The 19,582-nt window shown below is 54.0% G+C and overlaps 6 protein-coding genes across 6 annotated transcripts; 3 read left to right on the top strand and 3 right to left on the bottom strand.

Moving 5' to 3' along the window:
- The first annotated feature begins 312 nt into the window (after positions 1 to 312).
- GGS23DRAFT_545370 (uncharacterized protein) lies at positions 313 to 2,530 on the top strand. The gene is made up of 4 exons (XM_051514976.1): positions 313 to 704; positions 768 to 1,629; positions 1,690 to 1,789; positions 1,849 to 2,530. Exons 2-4 carry the CDS (start codon positions 811 to 813, stop codon positions 1,911 to 1,913), a joined length of 984 nt encoding a protein of 327 aa, XP_051377128.1. The 5' UTR covers positions 313 to 704; positions 768 to 810; the 3' UTR covers positions 1,914 to 2,530.
- Positions 2,531 to 3,834: 1,304 nt separating this feature from the next.
- Positions 3,835 to 7,578, bottom strand: GGS23DRAFT_28663 (uncharacterized protein). The gene is made up of 4 exons (XM_051512605.1): positions 7,241 to 7,578; positions 5,394 to 7,183; positions 5,067 to 5,341; positions 3,835 to 4,867 (listed from the first exon to the last, which is right to left on the bottom strand). The coding sequence occupies exons 1-4, from the start codon at positions 7,429 to 7,431 to the stop codon at positions 4,079 to 4,081; spliced, it is 3,045 nt and encodes a 1,014-aa protein (XP_051377127.1). The 5' UTR covers positions 7,432 to 7,578; the 3' UTR covers positions 3,835 to 4,078.
- Positions 7,579 to 11,590: 4,012 nt separating this feature from the next.
- On the top strand, positions 11,591 to 12,861 carry GGS23DRAFT_602203 (uncharacterized protein; the record flags this gene model as incomplete). Its single annotated transcript, XM_051519297.1, has 2 exons — positions 11,591 to 11,690; positions 11,990 to 12,861. 2 exons carry the CDS (start codon positions 11,591 to 11,593, stop codon positions 12,859 to 12,861), a joined length of 972 nt encoding a protein of 323 aa, XP_051377126.1.
- Positions 12,862 to 13,165: 304 nt separating this feature from the next.
- On the bottom strand, positions 13,166 to 14,955 carry GGS23DRAFT_545348 (histone-fold-containing protein). Its single transcript, XM_051514975.1, has 7 exons — positions 14,572 to 14,955; positions 14,307 to 14,323; positions 14,199 to 14,230; positions 14,073 to 14,088; positions 13,807 to 13,894; positions 13,598 to 13,660; positions 13,166 to 13,457 (listed from the first exon to the last, which is right to left on the bottom strand). Exons 1-7 carry the CDS (start codon positions 14,644 to 14,646, stop codon positions 13,341 to 13,343), a joined length of 408 nt encoding a protein of 135 aa, XP_051377125.1. The 5' UTR covers positions 14,647 to 14,955; the 3' UTR covers positions 13,166 to 13,340.
- A 571-nt stretch (positions 14,956 to 15,526) lies between these two features.
- On the bottom strand, positions 15,527 to 17,524 carry GGS23DRAFT_545345 (oxidative stress survival, Svf1-like protein). The gene is made up of 4 exons (XM_051514974.1): positions 17,189 to 17,524; positions 16,911 to 17,126; positions 16,055 to 16,856; positions 15,527 to 15,999 (listed from the first exon to the last, which is right to left on the bottom strand). The coding sequence occupies exons 1-4, from the start codon at positions 17,209 to 17,211 to the stop codon at positions 15,889 to 15,891; spliced, it is 1,152 nt and encodes a 383-aa protein (XP_051377124.1). The 5' UTR covers positions 17,212 to 17,524; the 3' UTR covers positions 15,527 to 15,888.
- Positions 17,525 to 17,920: 396 nt separating this feature from the next.
- GGS23DRAFT_28419 (ribosomal protein L11) lies at positions 17,921 to 18,675 on the top strand. Its single transcript, XM_051512576.1, has 2 exons — positions 17,921 to 18,143; positions 18,219 to 18,675. The coding sequence occupies exons 1-2, from the start codon at positions 18,006 to 18,008 to the stop codon at positions 18,552 to 18,554; spliced, it is 474 nt and encodes a 157-aa protein (XP_051377123.1). The 5' UTR covers positions 17,921 to 18,005; the 3' UTR covers positions 18,555 to 18,675.
- Positions 18,676 to 19,582: the final 907 nt, after the last annotated feature.

The raw sequence follows: 19,582 nt of genomic DNA, 5'->3' as shown, positions 1-19,582 counted from the left end.
TTAATCCTCTCAGGCTGCTGCTACCTATGTCTAAATCCGAGCTAGCGGCGAGTGCGGTTTAGAGTCTGCTCGTCCGGCCTCCCAGTTATCGGGGATCGCTAGTGCCTGTGTCGATGCGCTGCTGCGGCAAGCAGACCGTGCAGCTGGAGATGCAGCATGAGACGGGTATTAGCAAATAGCGTGTGAGAGTCTAGCAGCGAAACCGATATCAACTTTTCGACCATTGGGATGATTTTGCAGTGATGCCCGCGCTTGTCGTACAGTATTAGATCTCGTATTGCACCCCTTAAGGCATCAATCGAAATCCTCGGGCGCATGGCCCTCTCTCCCTCTCCCTCTCCTTCTCCTCCTCCTTTTCCAAAAAAAGAAAGAAAAAAAACCACCCCCTCCTCTCTTTCTCTCCCTCTCTCTCTACGCTCCTGTTATCGAATTTACTATACCGGGATCCGATTTATCTCGAGCCGAGTTTCGGCGCTGTAAAAGCAGGCAAGCATAGCGAGCGAGCGAACCTCGCCCAGTGACACCGTGGACATCCCACAGAGTAGATCGGCCAATCTGGGGTTCCACAGCTGTCAGGCGTCATCAACGCCACCGCACAGGTTAGCTTCGCCGAGCGTCGACGCTCCCGTTATCAAAGCTTAGGTACGGCAGTGATGGTATCACACCATCGATCGCAAGGGGCCAAGTCACCTCACCTTGCCTAGGTAACCCCTTACCTGGTCCTCGCTGTGATATGCCGTTGTCCTCGTAGCCAACTCCGACCCTAGATCGCCCGCCCCCGTCTGAGTCGCCCCTCCGCAAGAGTTCGGGATGGCCGGCCCAGACAGCCGCAAGAAGCTCGTCGACTGGAGGGTCATGCACCATCGGGGACGCAACAAGATCCTGAAGGCGTCGAAGAACCCCGCCGCGCGAGCCAAGCTCCTTGCCGAGATCCCACTCCCCGGCCCGCAACCGCCTGCCGTGCTCCACATCCCAGAAGCCGACCAGAGATCCGCCTGGGCACCCCTCCCGGCCTTTCTCCTGGATACGCCCACCCTACACTCTGAGCTGCCTCCGAATCCGAGTCGTCCCTGCCATTCCTTCCTCGCCAGCTTCCCCCCGGAGATTCGCAACGCCATCTATCATTACGCCGTCGGCTACCCTACGTGCCGAAGCTTATATGACAACTACTACGATCAAGAGGAAAAGGCTACGGCCAAGGCCGAGTCGCGCCCGCGCTCCCACGCCAATGTCGGCCGCCACGCCAAGGTCCCCCTCTCCACACCCACCATCCTGCTGCTCTGCAAGCAGATCACCAGAGAGGCCCTGGGCATTCTCCACCTCCAGCCCTTCGTCATCGATCGGATCCCGCCATGGATCATGGGGAACGCGGCGCCCCTGTCCCTGACCGACTTCATCAGCAAGCCGACGCTGCAGAACCTGCGATTTGTCCAGGTCAAGATCTCGCTCGGCGAGAACACGGATTTCCGGAGCGGCAAGATCTGGATCAAGCTGCTTAGCGACGTGCTGGAGGCCTGGTCCGAACACAACTGCCTCGTCAGGCTGAAGATCATGTTCAAGCTCTCCAACGTGACGAGGCCCAACATATGGTTCTACGAGCTCGAGGACTACGAAGAGATCGTGGAGAGGGTAAGCAGCGCCTGTCTCGCGGCAGTATCCGCATCACCGTCGTAGCTGACAGCCTCTCAGTTCAGTTGCTTCGAGTTCAGGCACGGCTTGAGGCCGGGCCTGATCCAGTGGGAGCACTGGGTCCTCGACTTCGATTGCGCCTACAGGGTCGGATTCCGAAGTAGGCCCCCAAAGCAGCCCCTCCCCCCGAATCCCTGGAGGCTAACGAACGAGCGGCAGATCCTTTGATTCGAGTGCACCCAGACCCTTACATATGGCAGGGGAGTGTCATAGAATGGCTTTAGGGTACTCGCGTCTGCCTACAACGTGGCTGCATGACTCCCACGAGCACAGCTACGATAGGCTGCCGATACTCTCTCCCCACCACCATTTGCTTTCTTTCTTTCTTTGTCTCCCTCTGAGAGGATGGAGCTGCTTCAGAGAGGTATCGAGAACTTAGGTCGTCGTCGAGGGGCGGTTCCAGAGAGTAATTAGGAATCGAGCCCTCCATCTACGTTGAGTGCGCCTGCGATTTTTAGCTTTCCTTGGCTGAGTATTGATTGAATGACGGGCGGGAGAACTTTATCCTATGTGTGTACGAGAACATCATGAGGCGGCGTTTAGAGGATATATACCCGAGGCCGGCATACGGCACCTGTAGGTAATTGACGAGAATCCAAACGTCCTGCCACCAGCGAGAGAAGGCGGCTTACGTTCTGGCATGGTGGGCTTCGACGCTAGAGAGGCTGTGAAGTCCTCTCTCACCATAAGGTAGGGCTGGGGGGGGGACCGGGGGAGCCTGGTATTACCCGTATTACCATCCTTCCTCATGACTCTCCCCTTGTCTCTCATCTCTGCCCAACCAGTGCCGGGTGTTTTCTCCAACCCTCCGGATTCCTCCTCGGTCTGGAAAGGGGAGGAGGGAGAGGGGGCCGGAGAAATGCTAAGCACCCACCTATGTAAAGAGCCCTGCGTCTTCTCGAATACGTGCCATCCGTTGGATCCCCCGAGGAGCTCAGCCCCGCTAGGTACACGCTAACACATTTCATCAACAACTATACGTATCACGGACGGTGGGTATGTGCACACAGGCTCCGACCCCGTAAATCGGGTGTTGAGATGAGATAGGCACATACCCTACGCGGACCTCTCTCCCCCATTAATTGCCTTGCTGGCGAGCAGCGTAAGTCATCGTCGGGTTGCGGTGCATTCGGTAGCCAAGTAACCTACCTATGTCGGGTTAGGTCCTGCTGGTAGGGCTGGACTTCCGTATACATGGGTAATCTCTTGCATACGTGGTATGTAGGTGCTTGGATGGATTAGGTAGGTAGCTGATAGTTCCTGTTGGTTGGTAAAGTCATGCACCAGGCTCGGCTAGGCTGAGAGTTGCCGATCAGATGGATGGGATCGCATAATACAGCGCGCATATGTACCACTTTGCTATGCATGTTGGGCGGAAGATGAGCATCTAAACAAGGAAATATGTACATAGTTGGCGCGGGTAGTATCGTGAAATGCGAGGGGGGGCATTCCTTCAGGAATATATGCCTGTCCCGTGTTCCCCCCCCCCCCCCCCCTCCCTTCCGTTCCCTCGTAAGGCTGATCCGATGCCTCCTTGTCCCCGATTCACTGGCATTCTGATATCGATATGCGTGTGCCGTATCGCGCTCTGCCTACGCATATAGATTGACTGATTGGATCGTATATCCCTGTTGGACCGGAGGGTTGAAAAACAAGGATGCAGGGGCTTACATTCTCGTTACCTTGTACCGGCCTGCGTAAGCGGGATAGGCTCCCTCCAGGATCTGTAAATACTGCGAACACCTTATGTTGATGACAGGTTGCATCTGGACGTCGTTGGACTCTCCCCCGGCTGGTTTGCCAGCTCCCGTCCTCCTGCTCTGCCTCCCTCCTCGCGGCACAGGGCAGGGTAATTTGGTAATATGGCTTATCATGCCTGTAATGAAACCACAAAATAATCATTCATGATGTTTTTGTTCTTAAAGAATAAGCCTTTGAACCCTCAAGGCGATAGAGCAGGCTGGGAGGAGTGAGCGGCTCGATTCCTGATGCTGGGGTCGCCGAAGTCTCTGAGCGACACTTTGCCAGCTGCTCGAGAATTCCAGGGCGTGGGCGCGGGAACCCCAAGACAAGGGGTTTCCAATAAAGATACCCCAATACCCCTGGTCTACAAGGCATTTGTCATATTACCTGTCCAGGCACAGTAGTCCGTTGGTGTAAGGGAGCCTTCAAGCTTGGTTTCTATGTCTATAACAAACAGAGTGGTATCTCCAGAGACCCCATACAGAACTCCCGTACGGTGGAATGTATCCAATGAAGGCACCTGGCGGGCAATGAAGGAGGAGGCCACCCATGGATATACACTTACCTAACGCCCAACTAATGCAAATGTCCTCGCGTGTACTATATGCTCGATTTCTCTGCTTTAATCCGCGGTCTATTGTCATTTTTAATTGACCGAGACTTTCTTCCTCTTGCTGGGTCTCCGGGTCGCTTCATCCCCGACGAAGTGATTCTTTTCAATCTGATGTTGGCGTAGATTATCCTGGCGGTTCTTATACTGGCTGTTGCAACCGGGATAGGGACACTTGTAGATCACCGGCGGCCCTGCTGAATGCTGCATCTTCTTGTGTTTGGCCATGCTGCCCTTAAACCATTGTGGATCGCCTTTCGGACGATACCCGCAGAACTCGCAAGCATCGTTTGCTTCCACTTTCTGGCTAGAGGAGAATTGTTTCTCGCTAGCTTCAGCGTGAGCCGGAGTTGGAGGTTTCGGCGAGGTAGCGAGGGCGATTGGTCGGGAGAGATCGGGAGAGGCGGAGAATGACTCGTTGGGCGTCCCAACATGGGAAGCAGTCGTGGTCAAAGATCTGGAGGCAGTAGTCGATGCTGGTGCGCTAGAGCCTATGTGTGGGAAAGGTATTCCTGTCGTGCCGAAACTCTGAGCAGCCTCTAGTTCCGCCTGGTTCTGTGGGGGAGCGACAGCGTCTAAGGTTTCAAGAAAATCGGGGTTATTGTCGAAAGTATCGTGTAGGGTTTCTAGAAACTCGTTGTACGGAAACGAAGCTGATTCTTGTGGGCTAGATGGGATAGCTTGAATCAGAGCCTCTACCAAAGAAACGCCCAAAAGTTGGTACCGTATCCTTGAGTGTGTCCCTTGTTCCGAGTATATGGGGTTGCAGAGTCTTCTAACTCGTGGGATAAAGTCGTCGAAGAGGTCAGAAGAGGTCAAGCAGTGCTACCACGCCACAAAGTTAGCTAATTACGGACAAGGTATATCGGCCCATAGATTGATTGTAAGGATTCGGTGAGCGCTAGCATTGCTTTCCATATTTTTGTTTCGGTTCATTTGATTCCCATGCTCAACCTCTGTGGATTCAATATGAAGGGTGGTAACCGGGGATATGAAACTGCAACATAGGCATATATTTACTCACCTTGCCAGTCTGCAGTATTGAGAGCTCGAACTTGCGAACTGTCGTTATGTACCCGTCCCGAACTTTTTGCCCAACCTCTCTGAGTTTGGAGAGGAGGATTTCAGAATCGTGGAACGTCGAAACTAAATCTCCGATAATATAATCGACTGCTATTGAAAATGGGTCGTTGTGTAGAACTCCCGGTTGGAATTCCACAATGTGAGTAGACCAAAGCTCAGATGTGAGGACTTCTTCAGGCTTCTGCGAATCGCTCGTTATGACGACATGTTCGAGATCTACTGCGGTTAGCTGAAACATATATAGGCTCTGGCGGAATTTCTGGCTCACCGTCTAGAAAATCCTGCCCTGCTATGACAAGGGGGTCGGATCCTGCGCGTATTCCCGAGTCTGGCTGGCCCTCGCGCTCCTTACCTTTATAATGAAGATCAGCATGTTGTGAAGATCCCGCTTGGGGTTGATGTCGTCCATCTGGCGTTGGCTGCCATATGACCTTGACGATATCGGTGTAATCTGTAATGTGAACGGGATCGAGGAAGCGCCGGTAACCGAGAGCTTGTTGGTATAGTAGGTTACAACGAGCCAAAGGCTCGTCTTCGTGAACCACAAGAGAAAAGGCATAGATCAGATGAACAAAACATAACAAATCGAAGGGGTCTGTTGGGATATTGTCCTGAAGCATGCCTTTGAGGCTCGAGAGACCGCTGAATGCTATAGCTTTCGAGGATTGTGTCCGGATTCGCTCGGCTAGTGGATTTCCCTTGATATGGTCTAACTTTCCCACCGAAGACGTGACATGTTCCTGCAGGGCGTCCCAAGCCGACTCTACCAATGTCCTTGCCCCAGATCCGGGAACTAGCGGCTCGAGGAACCCAGGCTGTATAGTGGTAGACTTGGGCTCGGACCCTGCGAACATCATATTGACGGAGGTGGCCAGCGACAGCTCTGTGCTGACGGATTCCATCCACGAATAGTTATCCTTAGGATCGAGGGAGAAGAATAGTAGGTCGGCTAGCCCTCGTGGTATGGATCGCGGGTCATCACCTGGCAATTCGGGAATACTGTCTGTTGTGTAATTATAATTGTTGTTTGGGCACGAGGTCGTAGATTTCGCTATGGCAAGGATGTCTTCGTGCTGTGGTAGCGGCGGGAGCTCATAAGGGCTGACGGGCGTTATCGGCGATGTTATTTCTGTGTCGATCGTAGAGCTTAGAGTATAAGCTCCAGAGACCCCTGAATTCGCGCTCCACGGAGTCACCGGCGATACGTTCTGAGAGGTCGTCGATCGAAGAGAAGAACTGGGCGAAAGGTATTTCGTGCGGGAAACATTCCTGTAGTGGTCCATACGGGTATTGACGGCCAACGATGGACGACGAGCGCCCGGGCTTGAATACATCGGTGTAGCCGACGGAAGGGAAGTGCCCTCGTCAAGATTCGGAACGTCGTCCTCTCCAGGATTCGAGCAGAGATTCGTATGCGGGCGCGCAGTAGTTTCGGAGGTAGTATCACACTGGTCTAAAGCCATGGGCATGCCTATAGACTGCGTGTCGTAGTTGATCGAACCCAGTTCGGCCATTTGTCTCGAGTCCAGCTCGTGTATCTCCCTGCCATTTAGTTCTAGCTGTGGTTGGATCTGTGGCTGCGGCTGCTGCTCTTCCTGCTGGTGCTGCCGTTGCTGTTCCCCACATCGTTGTCGCTCAAGCCCTCCCACACCCGCCATGAGAGATTCGTAACTAGGCGGAGGCATAGTGAACTCTCCCCGAATGTCCAGGCGAAGCTCGTTTCCTCGCGACCTGCTTCCAATATTCGAGAACAGGGTTTTCGCCATGTTGATAATCCGTCGTCGCTTAGTGGGATGTCCTAGGCAGCACCTACACTTGCTATCGTTGAACCGTTCGATTTTCATGCAGTCATAGCATACATATTCACCCGTCCTGAGATGTTGGCACTTAGTCAGATGGCTCAGCATCGTTTCATGGTCGTCGAACCGCTCCCCACACAGAACGAGAGGGCATTTCAGGCGTTCGCTCGCAACCATCCGAACGGACTTGTTTCGCTTGACGGCTGCCCACACTATAAACCTCTGGAATGCACAACCCTCCTCCGGAGCCTCTCGAGTCCTTGTCGAGTTAGTATATTCACAGAGCTCTCTACTGTAAGATCCACGTGCTACTCACGCGCATGGCGAGGGCGCTTGGGGACCCGATTCCGACTCTGGGTTGGATTGCGATCGTCGTCTCGAGTCGAGAGGAGGGTCCGGAGGAGGCATGGCGTGCGGCCCGACCGGCGACTCTAGATCTAATGAAGCGGCGTCGAGAGACGACAACTCGGCGGCGGGAGGGCTGTTTCGCTTCTTCATCGGTTCCATCACGCTAAGGCGAGGTCTGGGCTACAGGCTAACGAGACTCGAATGAAAGGTGGGATGTCGGGGCCAAGCGGATCGCCACCGATCCATGACCTTATTTTGAAGGGTCTGAGAAAATGGTCTACCGCCTCGAAGATGGAAAGGTAGGACTCCTAGAGCGATGCAGGTGCAGAAGTACTTGTACCCTAGGACCAGCGGCAACGACCGCAGACCTAGACGGACTCCAGCCATTGAAGAACAGCGGACCGGCTCCCTCCACAGATCCCCCTGACAGTGCTAATCGGCAGTGCGTTTAACTCACCGTTCGCGGCTCACAGGGCTGCATAAGAGGGCAAGCGATGGAGTTGGGGTCCAAAAGCCGACTCGGTGAAGTACGCAGGCAACAAGGCAGAATGGACCCCAAATTACGCCTTGTGTGCTGGTGGGCGAGCCAGCTGAGTAGGAATCGCTCTGCTGACTGCAGGACTCGGGAGCTACCCAATCAGAGGCACAGTGGGCGAAAGGAGAGGACCGCGAAGAGATATAACCAGAGCTCGACGCTACTCGCACCCCCGAGCTCGATTGGCGAGTCCCGTCACGAAGCCCTCGGATCTGGACGTATGGCGATGCCAACAGATCTCGGACACGCCTATATCCATCGGGCTCTCTGTCTCCCTCCCCTCCCCCCTTCTCTCTCACAAAGGCGGCTTGCCAGCTTTGACTCGAAGCCAGCGGTGGCATCGCCACAGCATCCCAGCCGTAAGACAGACCACTTTGCGATGTTCGTGTCATTTCTATGATGAGTGCGAGGCTTGGCTTCTGTGTCAGCTCTGGGGTAAAGGTCAGAAGCATCAGCACTCCTTCGGAACCGGGTGAGCAGCCATGTTCAGCCCTGCAAAACGAACACGTTGACCAAGTTTTTATTTATTAGTTTTTTTTATTAGAGAGAAGCAGGAAGGAAAGAGGAAGAGGGACAAGGGGGGATAGCGATACAACAACGTATAGGTATGCTAGTTAGGTGGAGAGAAGGGGTGCGCGTATGTGTAACTATGTGATTATAGTCGAATCTAATCCAACGAGGCCTCGTTTCCTCGAGCCCCAACGCAGCCAGTCTACCTTCAAATGCTTTCCCGCGTGTAAGCTAGGCGAGTGATCAATACGTAGATCTAAGGTTGAGGTGAGGATTATCGCTAACGGCATCGGCGACGGATGATGGTGTCTTGGTCTCCCACCGGCGTGCCAGGTAGGAAAAGTCGGGCTGGTCTGATCCTGATGATTAACAGGACAAGGAGCGTGTCACTCGGCATGCTGCATGGATGTTCTCCCGAAGGAAGAAGTCGTCGACGGGGGCATTGGGAGGCAGCGAGGCAGTTATGTAATCGGTAGGACTTTTAGTCCAGGTACCTTACATAGTTAGGTACTTAGGTAGGTACCTGCCTACCTACCTAGGTGCTTAGGGCATGGAGGTACAGGAGGAGGTATCTATAGGACTTTGGGTACGTACCCGGGCTTTGGCATGCAGAGCGCGCCTTGTTATGGGCATAAACTTCCCTGGGAAGCTGGGACTGGCCACGCCCTGCGCCAACCCTTCGATGGATCCATCCCTCCGCACACGATTCGCCATCAGGTATTCCTTCTCCATGCGCATGGCTGCCATTATGATGTAACTGGGGACGTCGTCGGCGCAGGCTGGGATCTGCTGGAAGTACCTGCTTGTACTTGCATACCACAGTCTACTACGTTAGACACCTCGTCCAACTACGTACCTACGTACCTACCTCCTAGGTACCTCTTACCTTAGGTACTTACCCTAGGTGACTACCTGCCTGCCCGCCTCAATATCAGGACTGACCATTGCCTACCCCACGTCCTAAAGAGGTACTCAAGGTACACCCACCCAATCTGCTTACACACGTAGGTACCTCTACCGCCTAAATAGGTACCTACACCTCATGTCCATCTTCTGCGTGTCGGTGTAGGCCCCTATATCAGGTCGGGCACCTGGGCGAGTATGGCCCGGGTTTCTTCCAGTCTACAGCGCTCCGCCCCTCCGTCCGTCGATACACGTAGCCGGGTGGGATGAGTTCTATATGAGTAGACCCGGACACCCAAGGCATGGGCTGGCGTCCTACCTACCTACATGCAGGTAATACCTCCACGTGTAATGACTGATTTATTGATCCGTGGTAAGATATCGTTAGTAAGCACGGACAGCTCTTCTCTCTACCGCCTTCCGCGTCACCCCCCCCCCCCCCCCTTTTCCCTCCGTCCCTCCGTCCCTCTGTCTCCCTCTGTCTCCCTCTGTCTCCCTCTGTCTCCCTCTGTCTCCCTCTGTCTCTCTCTCTCGCCCTCCTTCTGCCTCTCTCTAGCCGTACGTCCTTTCCGGTCCCCTCCCCCCAAGGAAAGACGACATCCATCCTCAGGCCACCCAAAAGCTCTGTGGCTCACATTCGCTCCGCCCCTTCTACCCCCCCCCCCCCCCCCATCTACACCGTGAACGTGGCTTGATCTGCTGTCGTGTTACCGAAGGGCGAGCGAGATTCTATACCTAATTCCATGTCCGGTTGGATTTCGAATAGGATCCCGCATCCTATCCTCGCCTCTCCAAGACATCCAAAACACAGATACCTAGATAAGGTACCTACCTGCATAGATATGCGACGGATCCCGTCTCTTCAACGGATATTCCTTATCGCAGGGTCCGGCTGTTGAGCACGTAGTATTCCTATCGACGTTTTTTCGACTCCGATTGCGCAATTTTCTAAAAGCGGATTGGTGATGATGACGCACTGTCGGGGGGAGGCCCCCCCCAGGCAGAGACCGCGGCTCTGTTGGCCTTGGGCGGTCGTAAGTCAATATGCAATCGCCCCTTACAAAAAAAAACAGATCATCCTTACGCGTTCTACGTTTCAAGAGATGCACGTCTGAGCTCATCTGGGCATGCTGTGCCCGTGCTAGGATCAACCCCCATTTCTATCGGACGGGTTGTCAACTCTGGCCTGGGCATTGGGCCTTGGCATCACGGGATACTGGATCACAAAGAGGTCATGGGAGGTCCTCTATTCGCTATCCCGAGCTCCCCCTCCCCGCGAACTAAGCAGATCCAGACAACCTTGGTCGGGTTTTTCGAATCAACTATTGGCGTACGGACCGACGGTCGTCTTGACCATCGACGCCCTTCTCCCCCTCACTTCCCCTCCGTATCCCCGTCCGTGCTCAGAAGCGAGATCGACGAGACGTCGATAACTCGAGACACATGGGGCCCTAGCCGGCTGCTAGGAACGCGGGTGGGCATAAGGCAACTGCCACACGAACCAGCTCAAACCCACCTGGAGATGGTTGGCACGGTCTAGACCCACTAGTGTCGTCGGCTCGTCTCGAGAGGAAGTGTATATAACATGGGGAGGGGGGGAGAGGGGGAGAGGGGGAGAGGGGGGGGAGAAAACCACTCACGACCCAGAGCTTTGGGCCGCGCCATCTCACGAGGACTGTGACCCAAGACGACGATGATAGCGTAGACAGGACCTTGGTCTGCAACAAGAGTGTGGTGGCGCCGGTTGTAGTCCCTTTATCGGCGATCTTATTCGTCTGCCCACACTCCCTTATCTGATAACCACCGACTGATCGGCTGGGAGCCAACGTTCCCCGCGGGACGATGTCATCAATCAATGCAGTCGTGCTTATATAGGGAAACGGATACGGCTGTTGGTTTATCTGCGATCTCTCCCGTCTTGCGACAGCCCATACCAGGCACTGCAGCCAAGGCCGGCCCTTCGATTGCTGTTATTTCTTGACGCTTCGTCCCCGTCTTTTTCCCTCCCGTCCTATTATCTTTTTACTTACCTTCAACCTTGGTTTCCGCATTAATTTTTTTAAACCCAATCTGTTGTCGCCTCCGGTTTGTCGTCATCGGATCGGTTCCCTCTCTGAGCTGTCCAAGCTCGGAACCTAGCGATCAAGCCTTTTTTTTTTTTCTCGGAGACATTCTCTTTTTCCAGGGTCCAAAAGCACCCCAAGACCTCTTGGAGTCCCAAGCTGTCGGTACACCCAATTTACGGCGTTTCAATTGCCGTGCGAGAGGGAACATCCATATATTTATTTTCGCTGCAACAGGGCCGGAATAAATTTGATTGCCCGCCCCTCTCCTGAGCCTCAGGGCTGACTATCCACACGGAACGTCGAGATGGCGCACGTGGCGCGAGAGCTAGATCTGAATGCCTATTATGGACCCAGCACCATCATGGACAGAATGAACGTGGTGCCGGGCTTAAAGACTAGCACCGGTGAGTAGAGGATATAGCCTTTTCCTTGCGCGTCATCATAATAGGTTGTCGATGGTCGTGTGCTCCCTCTCCTTGAGAAAGTAGCCGCATCGAAAGCCGTGGTTGAACCTTGTCGTCGCAATGCTGTCCGTCGACATGAGTAACAAGGTGTGATCTCGTTTATAAAGATAACCTACTTCTCTACTTTGCCTCTTGGATTCAAGCAGTCGAGGAGCCATACACTCGAGTATTCGACTCGGAGAAAGAGACCAATTTCCTTTTGCCTCTGACAGGGCTGATTGGCAACTATCCGCGAACAGCCTTCTTTCTCTTTCTGCGAGCAAATCTCGTTGCCAACCCTTCGGCCATGTCAACGCCGGACATGGTGCCGGCATCGTCACACGCACTCCCTCCTCCTTCCCCGTCGCCGCTCGCGACGGTTGATCCGCCAAACAATCCGGTACCCGACGACTTACCCCCCCTGTACGTCGGCGTCTTGAGCGACGAAGCCGACAAGGTGGATGCGTTGAACCTGGTGGCAGACTCGATAGCCCAGCAGCGGCAGTCGTCCTCGTATCACTTAATATTCCACCCCTACCTACTAGCCGTGCTAGCAGCGGGCCTCGGTGCCGCGTATCAGTACTCGTGGCGCGTGCGACGCGACCTCGGCACCGCGCTGATGCTGCACGCGGGCGTGGTCATGATCTACCTGCTCAGCATCCGCTACGTCACGGCCCAGTACATCCGCGTGGCCGAGGACATGCGGTGGAGCTGGCTGGCGTCCGAGGACGGGGAGCCCGACACCGTCATCGGCGTCCGCTTCGGGCGCGACCTGATCGGCGCCCTCGTGCTGCGGCTCGAGCCGCCGCCGCACGCGAGCCCGACCGGCAAGAAGCGCGGCCGCGCCGCCGCCCTCCGCGGCGGCAAGGGCGTCATACGCGCCTGGACCGTCAAGCTGCGCTACCGCGGCCAGCGCCTCGGCGTCGACATGCTCCACGAGGCCATCCGCACGACGCGCGAGCGGTGCGGCCGCGACGCCGAGGTCGGCTTCGCGCGCGAGCACGCCAACAGCGCCCCCGTCCTCCCCGAGGCCTTCAACGGCCCGGCCCGCCGGAACGAGCAGCGCGCCGCCAAGACGCTCGAGAGGGTCCTCGCCGATTGGGAAGGCAGCAGACGCAGGCGAAAGGTATAGCGCGGCGCCGCCTTCTGGCGGGCTGGCAGAGTAAAGGACGGCTGGGCGGGGTTTGGTCTTGATTGGTTGATGGGCGTTCGTTGGTGGTGACGGTTTATGGTATCGGATGCAGCTACGACTATCTTGCCTGGTTTACCTACGCTGCCTTATATCTAATACCCCCCCTTTCCCCAGTTCATTCGTTTTTCAGGAGCATTATACCTACCTAGGATTAGAGACGGATAGAGTAGGCTCCGGATAGATAACGATGTTACGAAAGAGCTTTCCCGGGCACGTTTTCTCGAGTATCAGGTGGTAGCAAAGCAATTGGGTATCATTATCATCTCGCACGAGTCACACATTGTGTACTCCGGCCATGTCTACAAGGCATAACGGCACCGAAACCGTCCTTCGTGCACATGATGTGCAACTAACATGTGTCTCCCTTCTCCTACCAAGCTTCCACCAATCATGCTTGTTCTCTTCAACCCCCCCAAAGACTAGTATCGGGAGGAGTGGGATTTGTTATCGCGGTGACTTCCATTCGCAAGCTTAGCGGGAACGTCATCGTCGAAGCCGTAGATGGGGCGGCCAAGTCGCTTCAGGGCGTGCAGGACCTAGAGACGGGAGAGGGGATGGCTCATGGTTAGCAACTTAGATACTCGGTGCGTAGGACTTTGCCGGGGGCTAGATTGACTAGCTGCTTCTGCGGCTGCCGTAACATGGTAAGGGGTGAATGGACAGTGGGCTTGCTTACATCGTTGATAGTGACCGTTTTTCGCTGGCGGTACTCTGTGTAGGCCACACAGTCCCTAATGATCTGTTGTGCAGGGGAAACGAAGGATCTCAAGTTAGCCTGGGTGCTGCGGGCGTGTGCCCTTATGTGACCTGGGCCGGCCCATGTTTCCCCTTCCTCGTCTCTTTTTATGGCATTGTCTTCATAGGAATCTGGGGTATGCTGCGTACCTCCTCAAGGCGGCCCTTCAAGGCGGAGCGCACCTCATCGTAGATGCTGGCAGATATGCGTTTGACGCCACCTCGTCGGGCGAGACGTCTGGAAAAGGGCGAGAGATTGGCATGTTGGTTAGATTCAATAGGTTATATAATAGCATCGGCAATGAAGGCGGCGAGGGCGGGTAAAGGTGTTAGGTGGGTATAAGTACGTAGGGAAAGAGAGGGGATATAGGTATAGGCTCCAGAAGTATAAACCGAAACGCGAAGACGTCACGTACCGGATGGAGGGCTTTGCTATAAACATAGGATTAGAACTGTCCGAAATCAAAGAGCAGTGGTGGCACTGTGTTTTGTCCCAGCCCAGAGATTATTGAATGTGTGCAACTGGAGAGACCGCAACTTACTGATGCCCTGAATATTGTCCCGAAGAATTTTGCTGTGCACCGGTTATTGGTAACTGTAACGGTGATGATGGGATTCCATGCATGTAGCATGTCAGGATGGAGATTTACCGATGACGTTTGATTCCCTGCGGTATGGAACATAAGGTTAGAGAGGAAAATGCTTAAGATGCAAAGGAGGAGTGCAGAGGAGGAGGGTGTGCGGCAAGCACAATGTCCCACAATATAGCTACGTCAAGCTTCTGTCTGGTAAGGCAGGGCGAGGTAAAACGAAGCCATGTGAGACACAACACCAGGAACGGGGTCGGGCTATTCCGCGTAACGACAGGCACATTGCCGTCTGGCAAGACAACATGACAACGGGATGTCAACTTACACCTTTGCCGCCGAGGCCCTTGCCGCCAAGGCCCTTTCCTCCCTTTCCACTTCGAGGATTGTATTGGCCCGGCATGATGACAACGCGTGCAGGTGTGGTAATGGGTAGCTGTAGTAATCCGCGGATCGTAGCGACCGAAAATCGGAGCCTCAACACCGTGTCGACAGGAAGCCTAGGAGGGGACGAAACGAGGCTGCTGGGTCTTGCTATACGTCGAACCTAAATGTGAATGAGGAGGATGGGACGGACGAACAGATGGAGTGAACGAGGGAATGGAATGGGTTGGAGAGAGGATGGTTGATGGAGGGAGGGTCGGATAGCAGATAGCAGAACTGAGACAAAATGGCTTGGAGGTTAATGTGGGGTTGGCATCTAGTAGCCGGCGCTTATTGGGCAGGGTTTGGGTTAGAGAGGTTGAGCTCAAGACGCGCTGAACCTGAACCTACACGTACTCGAGACCTGTAGATGCTACCTCCTGGGTACCTGCCCTCATACCAAGAGACGCGCTGTTCGATAAGATAAACGTCATTTTGAACCCAGTACATTTCCTTATCTATCGCGAGTTATCCATGAATGGGTGTAGGACTTACCTTAGGTGCCTAAGTACCTAAGGTACCCTTAGCTCCGCTTGAAGTAGCAGATACCTAGGTACCTCATCATCATAAGGTATCAATCCTTGCCTGTCTCTCACATAGGTGCCTACCCGCCTGCCTCGTCTATGCAGCTGTACGTAGTACAGGTACTATATGCTCCTTGACAGTCTGGAATCAGGCACCTGTCCTAGGGCTGGTATATAGATACCTAGGTACCTACCTGGTATCAACATGGACATGACGAGGTAGGTACCTATAACCGACTTGATATACCTCCTACTTGGTATCAGAAGCAACGGAATCTCTGTTTGTATAGGAACTTATCCTACGCATGCTACGGCATGAATCTGGCAACCCTAGGCGGCGTAGGTTAACGATTGTATTAGATTTATATAGTCTTGATATCTAGTTCATTAAGATAGGAATATAAAGTTTAACATCCAAGTTACCAAACCCAACTGGCTTTACCATGGCAAGCCACCATGAGCCTTGGTGTATAAACACCAGAGTATATGCGCCCGAGAGAAGTTCGGCTGTGATATCCAAGCCGGGAATTGCCAAGAGGCCGAGTGCGGTACCAAACGCTGGCCACCTTGTTTTTCTCGAGGTGGCCGACTGCGCTTTAACTGGGTACGTGTAGACAACATCTACCCCTCGTCTACTCCATTCTGGGCGTCCGTTGGTGCTGGCACTCGCGCTATCTTGGAGAAAAAGCGCAACTCCGTCACTCTATAGCAGATATGAAGGTTGCTTCGCTAAACAGCCGTCCCTCCTCAGAGATCTCTTCGTCCCCAATCTTGAGTTTGAGCACGACTGGGGTGCCGTGCGGAGCAAACTGCCGGCTCGGTTAGAAAAGAGCACATATCACGTCATGGTGGGCTTCGGCATACCTGGTATATGTAGGGCTTAGTTCCTGCCGCCCCAGCCACGATCTTCTTGACAAAGCCTGGGACCTCGGCCATGACATCGATCCGGTCAATCCTATCCCCTAGAGAGCCTTCTATGACTGCCTCGACGGGTTTTCCATCTTTAGTAGTCCCGGACCAAGTGAACTTGATTTCGGTGGGTTCAGGCCAGTCATTCTCGGAGTCTTGCTTGGTCTTGAGATGGGTGGCACTGCATATACATCCGGCAGCGATGACATTGCCCTCCTTAGCGAGTCCACCAACGCCCACCACGGTTGCTCCATAGGATGGTGGCGTCGTGTACTCCATCAAGATGGCGGAGTGGGTCGGTCCCTGGAAATCGCAAAAATTCCACCGAGCTGCCGCATGATGGGGCTTCATGCCTTGCAGGGCATGGACAAAGAACGCCCTGCCGTTGAAGTCAACCGGGCCATCCTTCGTCATGATACTGCCTTCCGCTACGCATCTCGGCCAGAACGCGTGCCGCATAGATCCCCACGGGTTGGCTAGGTCTGTGCCAAATAGAGTCTTGCCGTCCTTTCCAGCGACAAAGCCCGGTGCTATCTTCGTCAACTTGAGGTTAACGATGGCCTGCGGATCATTCATCGACTTAATAGTATATGTATTTCCGTCTTCGGACAGCTCTAAGGCGCAGTCTTTGGCATAGAAGTTGTTCTTGTCATCACTGAACTCGATGTTGCTCAAGGGGGTTGAGCTCCACAGGTGGGGCTTGGAGCCGTCGGGATAGAAGATCTTCGAGTTGAACTGGCAAGTTGTGCGAATGCCGCTTCACAGAGAGTCAGCCAACTTGCGCCGCGACTGGACAGCTGAAAGCGCATACGCCACGTTGCTATAGATGACCTGGGTAAAGGCAAGATTGCCGCTGTCAGACATGAAGTAGAAGCTCTGGGTCTCGACGCAGGTCGAGTCCATCGCCGCCCATCTGAGATCCTCCCTCTTCAGCTCCGTGTACGGCGTCGTCTTCGCATCTTCGGCAACAGACTTGATGGCCGAAGGCCCGTACAAGGGCTCTTCCGTGCCCACGACATTCGCCAAACTAGGAGATCCCGTTAGCTAAACACAGGGGACGGGAAAGACTAGAGGAGATATGCTGCTGACGTTTGCTTTGCCCAGTTGAACATGATTAACGTGGTGGGGGGAACGAAAGCACCCGGTCAATAGTGTCAAGGTAGATGGAAAACAAAGGTGGATAGCACAAGACGAGGAGATTTTCGGTAGATGGGTTCATTCAAAAGGGAGAGAGAAGAGTGGTCGTGTGGTATTGGAAGTTATGAGAAGCGCGGGAACGAGGGAAGCTCAAGCTTTCCACCGTGATTATCCGTAGATCCGCATCTTCCTCGAATCACATAGGGTACGCAGGTACCTCGTACAACGTGTCGCATTGTCGCATTATGTAAGGCAATGTTAGCGAAGGCCGATGCTAATTGGCTGGACGGAATCCATTTGGGGTAATGATTCCCACATGCTGAACGTCTATTGGCCTGATAGTGACCGCTCTACTCATATACGTCGGGGTTCATGGCAGGGATGGTTGTGTTGGTAGGTACCTAAGGTAGGTACCTACCTATCAATCAATCCAGACACAATAGGCACCAAAGGGCCTACCGGATACCTATGCACTTCGGTATACCCTAGGTAGCTTACCTTGCGTTTTATATCTGCATCAATTTGGGAACTTCGGCCCCGGTAGGCCGGCCGTCACAGGTGCAGCAGTAGGTACCTCCAAGTTATGAGGCACGCTGGTGAGGCGCAGGTCTGGCCGAGGCTGTGGCGCAGAGTCGAATGTGGGGGTCGCTGTGGCTCAAAGTGGATCTTTTTTTTTTTTTTTTTTTCATTTTTTCAAAGACCACGTCGACCAGCCCAGCAAGTCTCTATCGCACATTGCCCCTTCTAATACACAGCAAATCGCTACAAGATGTCTAAGGCGGCGCGGTCAGCCATTGGCGCCGACCAGGTCGTGAAGCTCATTGTGGGCGCGGGCAAGGCCACCCCGAGTCCACCGGTCGGTCCCGCGCTCGGAAGCAAAGGTGTTAAGTCTATGGACTTTTGTAAGGTAACCACCCTATTCTTTTGTGAGAAACAAAAAGGGAAACCGATGCGCTTGAATTGACAGCCGTATCCCGTGCAGGAGTTCAACGCGCGGACAGCACATATCATACCGGGGACGCCGATGCCAACTCGAGTGACGGTACGCGCAGACCGGTCGTTCTCTTTCGATGTCCGAACACCCCAGACGTCCTGGCTCCTGCGGAACGCAGCAGACTTGGCTCCCGGCAAGACGGGGAAGAAGAAAGGCGCGAGCCGACCTGGCCATGAAATAGTCGGCACGGTGAGCTTAAAACACGTCTACGAAATTGCGAAGATAAAACAATCGGAGCTGCGACTTTCTGGCCTCTCCCTCGAGGGACTCTGCAGGTCCATCATATACCAAACCAAATCAATGGGTATCGCGGTAGTCCCATAACTGGAGGGTAGGATCAACTCAACCACCTGACTCCGTCGCCTGGAGCATCGGAGCGAGCGGCAAGAAGGTTGCCTGCCCGCCTTACAGAGCTTTTACTCCGTGTGTTCGGACATACAGTGGCTTAGTCCTCCACGATGTGTACCGGAGAATCAAATCCCTATACCGATGTTGTCGACCGAATGTACAAGCTCACGCGGCGAGGGTATCGCCAACCTGATACTGCTGAGAAATACTGGACTGATTTATACGACGTAGAAAATATCCAATGCTGTGACATGCCGGTTGTGGGGGGGAAGGGGGGCCGCGTTCCAACCGATAAACGCACTTCGGCCTGAACCTCCTTGAAATATATTTATATCCCTCACTCTCGAGACCGCCGTTAGCCGCCGTAATAGCGCAGCAGTAATGACGAGGACCGCCGTTTGCGTTGAATAGCAGTCGGTCGGACGAGATATATAGTATAGCCAAGCACAATTACATCGCATACCATGCAGTGAACTCGCTCTAGGCGGTCTTTTGACACCCGCAGGGGGCGAGACGACGAGAAAGATGCCTAAGGTATACACATAGTAGCGCTAATCCCCTCGATCGGTCAAGATGAACAGCGGTATTAAATTCAATACTGATGAAATAAGTTGGCGTGGGCGGCGATGCCGAAAATAACTACCTGGGCTGCTAACCTTATAGACATCCATCTATATACATCTGTACATATAAGTAGGTACCTAGGTATACATGTCTATATGGATGTAGGCGGATCTGTACTTGGTATATCCACCTGGGGTTCGTGCTGGGAAGGCGGGATAAATTGGCCCTCTTGATAGTGTAGATGCGGGATATCTTCTAGAAGGCCTGGTGGAACATGAATCGTGGCTTCGGCGATTTTTTCTGGGCACACTGCGCGTCCGTATACATCAAAAGACGCTGCCGGTCTTGAGCAACGAGGCTGGATACGATCGCATGGCACATTTCCCTAACACATCTGGTCCTCTCACGCTCCGAGATACCGGTCTCAGATGGCCATCGAC

Source organism: Durotheca rogersii (assembly GCF_024521655.1).
Source record: "Durotheca rogersii strain YMJ 92031201 chromosome Unknown GGS23scaffold_1, whole genome shotgun sequence".
Taxonomy (NCBI): Eukaryota; Fungi; Ascomycota; class Sordariomycetes; order Xylariales; family Xylariaceae; genus Durotheca; species Durotheca rogersii.
The sequence above is the reverse complement of the archived record's forward strand: the minus strand, read 5'-3'. Positions and strand labels throughout refer to the sequence as shown.

Bases quoted from the DNA above. Each gene is read 5' to 3' on its own strand.
- GGS23DRAFT_545370 (XM_051514976.1), top strand. From the start codon at position 811: ATGGCCGGCCCAGACAGCCGCAAGAAGCTCGTCGACTGGAGGGTCATG. The intron at 1,630-1,689 runs GTAAGCAGCGCC...ACAGCCTCTCAG, and splicing joins ACGAAGAGATCGTGGAGAGG to TTCAGTTGCTTCGAGTTCAG. The intron at 1,790-1,848 runs GTAGGCCCCCAA...AACGAGCGGCAG, and splicing joins CTACAGGGTCGGATTCCGAA to ATCCTTTGATTCGAGTGCAC.
- GGS23DRAFT_28419 (XM_051512576.1), top strand. From the start codon at position 18,006: ATGTCTAAGGCGGCGCGGTCAGCCATTGGCGCCGACCAGGTCGTGAAG. The intron at 18,144-18,218 runs GTAACCACCCTA...TATCCCGTGCAG, and splicing joins AGTCTATGGACTTTTGTAAG to GAGTTCAACGCGCGGACAGC.
- GGS23DRAFT_545345 (XM_051514974.1), bottom strand. From the start codon at position 17,211: ATGTTCAACTGGGCAAAGCAAAC. The intron at 16,857-16,910 runs GTATGCGCTTTC...CTCTCTGTGAAG, and splicing joins GTCATCTATAGCAACGTGGC to CGGCATTCGCACAACTTGCC. The intron at 16,000-16,054 runs GTATGCCGAAGC...CCGAGCCGGCAG, and splicing joins CTAAGCCCTACATATACCAG to TTTGCTCCGCACGGCACCCC.
- GGS23DRAFT_28663 (XM_051512605.1), bottom strand. From the start codon at position 7,431: ATGGAACCGATGAAGAAGCGAAACAGCCCTCCCGCCGCCGAGTTGTCG. The intron at 7,184-7,240 runs GTGAGTAGCACG...TAACTCGACAAG, and splicing joins CAAGCGCCCTCGCCATGCGC to GACTCGAGAGGCTCCGGAGG. The intron at 4,868-5,066 runs GTGAGTAAATAT...GTGGCGTGGTAG, and splicing joins CAATACTGCAGACTGGCAAG to CACTGCTTGACCTCTTCTGA.
- GGS23DRAFT_545348 (XM_051514975.1), bottom strand. From the start codon at position 14,646: ATGCCGGGCCAATACAATCCTCGAAGTGGAAAGGGAGGAAAGGGCCTT. The intron at 13,661-13,806 runs GTACGCAGCATA...CCTGCACAACAG, and splicing joins TGAAGGGCCGCCTTGAGGAG to ATCATTAGGGACTGTGTGGC. The intron at 13,458-13,597 runs GTAAGCAAGCCC...TCCCGTCTCTAG, and splicing joins AAACGGTCACTATCAACGAT to GTCCTGCACGCCCTGAAGCG.